Source organism: Eimeria tenella, genomic scaffold, assembly GCF_000499545.2.
Source record: "Eimeria tenella Houghton genomic scaffold, Eth_scaff730, whole genome shotgun sequence".
NCBI classification, from domain to species: domain Eukaryota; phylum Apicomplexa; class Conoidasida; order Eucoccidiorida; family Eimeriidae; genus Eimeria; species Eimeria tenella.
The window spans coordinates 1-3,857 of NW_013545848.1; the positions used below are offsets into that span (position 1 = coordinate 1).

At 47.3% G+C, this 3,857-nt stretch overlaps 1 protein-coding gene across 1 annotated transcript; it reads right to left on the reverse strand.

Annotated features, from left to right (window-relative positions):
- Positions 1-99: 99 nt before the first annotated feature.
- Positions 100-1,212, reverse strand: ETH_00028000 (uncharacterized protein; the record flags this gene model as incomplete). The annotated part of the gene is made up of 3 exons (XM_013380579.1): positions 100-187; positions 418-504; positions 841-1,212. Coding segments are annotated over 3 exons (547 nt in total), but the record flags the coding sequence as incomplete, so codon positions are not given.
- Positions 1,213-3,857: the final 2,645 nt, after the last annotated feature.

The following is a 3,857-nucleotide window of genomic DNA, read 5'->3' on the forward strand; positions in this document are numbered from 1 at the left end:
TGCTGCTGCTGCTGCTGAGGATCTTTGTTTTGATTGTTTTGGAGTGGGGATTTGCGTAGGATGAAATGTGCGAAAATAAATCCCAAAGTGCTGCTGGCACTAAACCAGGGGCCTCCAAAGAGCCGTAGAGGCTGTGGCTTTTCCCGCTGCCGCGGCCCCCCGCAGCAAGCACCAGGCTGCTGACGCCCTGAGCAGCAGCAGCAGCAGCAGCAGCAGCAGCAGCCGCAGCACCAGCGGCGGCGGGGGTAATGGCCGCAGCAGAAGGTGCAGGGGCAGCGGACAAAGAGGCCCGCGGGAAACGCTGAAACAGCAGCAGCGCCAGCTAATGAAGCACGAGCAGCAGCAGCAGCAGCAGCAGCAGAGGTAGTACGGCTGTAGCAGCAAAAGCAGCAGCAGCAGCAGTAGCAAAAAGGTTACCTTACCTCAGTCGCCTGCAGCACAAGCGGCTGAACTGTCTCCACATATATTTCCGTGTTGCACACGTCCTCAGAGAAGACCCTGCAGCTGCAGCAGCAGCAGCAGCAGCAGCAGAAGAAGCAGCAGCAGAAGCAGCAGGGAGAGAAATATATCAAAAGCAAATTTAAGTAAAACGAAAGCGGGTACTCCAGCAACAGATGCAGCGACAACGGGCGCAGCAGCAGGTGTAGCAGCAGCAGCAGCATCAGCAGCAGGTGCAGCGGAAGCAGCAGCAAGTGCAGCAGCAAGCGCGCCGCAGCAGCAGCTTAATAGCTACTTGGTTATGCATTTACAGCAGTGCAGCAAAAACAAAAAGGAGGCGCAAACAGTGGCAAACGGTGAAGGGCTGCTGCTGATGCTGATGCTGCTGCTGCTGCTGCTTACTTCTTGTTGAGGGCAGCAGCAACTGCTGCTGCTGCTTCCGAAGGGACGGAGACGCCAAGAGGCCCAGCAGCAGCAGCAGCAGCAGCAGGGGATGCAGGAAGGGCCAGTTTGTTTATCTGCTGCCAGTTAAGAGGCCTGAGTCTGACGTAAACAGTTGCTGCTGCTTCCTCGGGGAAAAGGCCCGTTGAAGGGGACATCCTGGCTGCCGCTGCTGCTGCAGCTGCTGCTGTTGCTGCTGCTGCTGTGCATGCATCTGTCTGTGCAGCAAAGGCGGGGGGGCCCCTCCTGCGCAGCAGCTGGTGAGCAGCGGGAAGGCAAGCGGCGCTGGCTGCTGTTTGCCGCAGCCGCTGCCTTTCTAGTGTTAAATTGTGGCTTAATTAATTAAATAAAATAAAAATAATAAATAAATTAAATGAATTTTTGCCGATTTCAACGCGGGGAGGGGCTGGACCCCCGGCGGCGGCAGCAGCCGGGCAGCGGCGGTGTCCACTGGAAAGCGGCAGCCCGGGGAGCAGCTCCAGCTGCCCTTTTTAAGCAATTAATGCTCTAATTGAATTAAAACAAATAATTTAATTTATTAATTTTGTTTTATTTAAAATGAATGGCCCCAGCATTCGAACGAACCCCCCGAAGCCGCGCAGACGCGCAGCCGACCGCCTGGGGCCTTGAGTGTACAGACACCCGAGCGCAGCGGCGAGCCGCCGATTCAAAACAACAAAAATAAATATTTAATTTAATTTAATTTAATTTCATTTCATTTCATTTAATCTTTTAATTTTGTTTTCATTCGTTTAATGCTGCCATGAGCCGCGCTGCAGGGTTGGGAGCTGCAGCAGAGCCCGCGCTAAGGCCTCTGGTCAAGGGTTCAGGGTTTAGGGTTTAGGGTTTAAGGGTTCGGGTGTGCGCTGCGCTGTTTGTACACCACAACATTGAATTCAACTTTGGCATGTAAAATAGTTTCGAGATTACACACTTCAGTTTGAATGCCTGAGGGTTTAGGGTTTAGGATTTGCAGCCTAGGGTTTAGGATTTAGGGTTTAGGGTTTAGGGTTTGGGGTTTAGGGTTTCATCGCAGCCAGAAAGCCTCGCCCGGAGCACCCGCTCATACCCAAGTTGAGTAAATAGTTTAAATGAAACATTTTAATTTATTCTTTTTGGAAAATAAATTATTAAAAGTATTTATTTAATTTTGTTTAATTAATTTTATCTCAAAAAAACTTTTTGGCATTTGGTTCCTTTTAAGGAAGATCTCCCGCATTCATATGCACAAGTGCATGAAAGCGCTTCCATTATTTATTTATTCATTTATTTATTTATTTTCCTTTTTATTTATTTATAATTATTTTAATATTTATTCATTTATTTCTTTACAATTATTTTGCTATTTATTTATTATAATTATTTTTCTATTTATTCATAATTATAATTATTAAATTAATTATTTATTCATTTATAATTAATTTATCATTTATTTATTTATTTATGTTTTCATCTTTTTTCCCTATGCAGTGTACAGACACAGCACTTCTAAGCCACCGTGCCAGTGTGGCTTCTGGAAGTAAATAAATAATAAATAAATAATAAATAAATAAATAATGAATAATAATAAAAAATAATAATAAATAAATAATAATAAATGAATAATGAATAGCAAATAAAATAGTAATTGGTAATGCATGCACTTGACCATAGACACCTGAATGAGGTGTACGTACACCCGGTTCCAAAAGGGGCAGCAGAAGCGAAATTGCAGATTCGACAAAAAAGAAAATTCTGAAAATTAAAAAACAAAAAGGAGTTTTTAAAATGCATTTCTGCAGCATTTGTTTCCTGCTGCAGCTGCTTTTGCTGCACTCGTTTTGCTGCTGCCATTTTGTTGCTGCTGCTTCTGCTGCTGTCACTTTTGCTGCTGCCACTTTTGCTGCTGCCACTTTTGCTGCTTCAGCTTTTGCTGCTGCTACTTTTGCTGCTGCTGATCTTGCTGCTGCTGCTTTTGCTGCTGCCCCGGCGCTGCTCAGGAGCAGCAACAAGTTCCAGCAGCAAGTTAACGTGAGTCCTTTTGAATAAAAAGGCGGAAATATGGAATTTAAGTTAGATTTTAGGGTTAAGGGTTTAGGGTTTTGGGTCAGGCGTTCGGCGCTAGGGTTTAGGCTTTTGCTGCTAGGGTTTAGGGTTTCGGCGCTAGGGTTTAGGGTTTCGGCGCTAGGGTTTAGGGTTTCGGCGCTAGGGTTTAGGGTTTCGCGGCTAGGGTTTAGGGTTTCGGCCCTAGGGCTTAAGGTTTCGGCGCTAGGTTCAGAGTTTCGGCGACAGGGTTTAGGATTTAGGGTTTGGGGTTTAGGGTTCAGGGTTTAGAGCTTAGGGTTTATGGGCTAGGGTTTAGGATTCAGCAGGTAGGGTTTGGGGTTTCTCACGCAAATTGTAGTGGTTGTCACTTAGAATTAAACTTTAGAGCTTAGGGTTTAGGGTGTAGGATTTAGGGTTTAGGGTTTAGGGTTTACGGTTGAACAAGTATCTACAAAACATTCTTCGCTGATGACAGGTAACGTGACACGTGCTGCTGCTGCTCACTTGCTGCTGCTGCTGCTGCTGCTGCTGCTGAGCATGCAGTATAATGTATATGGCTACAGTGCTGCTGCTACAAGCAGCACAAAACATTAACTTGGCGTTTTAGGATTTTTATTGGACTATATAATCCGCATTTGTTTGTCGTTTGCTAGCTGCCCACAGCAGGACAATTTGCTGCTGCTGCTGCAGCAACAGCAGCAGGTGCTTATCCGGTGCTGCTGCTGCTGCTGCTGCTGCTGCTGCTGCTGCTTGTGCTGCGCCTCAATGTGCAAGGCAGCGGGCGCTGGGCAGCGCCCGCTGCAGCTGCTGCTGCGGGGGCTGTGGCTGCTGCCCCATTTACTGCAGCTGCAGCTATTTTGGCACGAGCCATAACTGCTGCTGTGGCAGCGGTATCTGCGGCTGCTGCCGCTGCTGCGAGGCAGCGTGGCTGTCCACTGGTCTGCAGCGGTCAC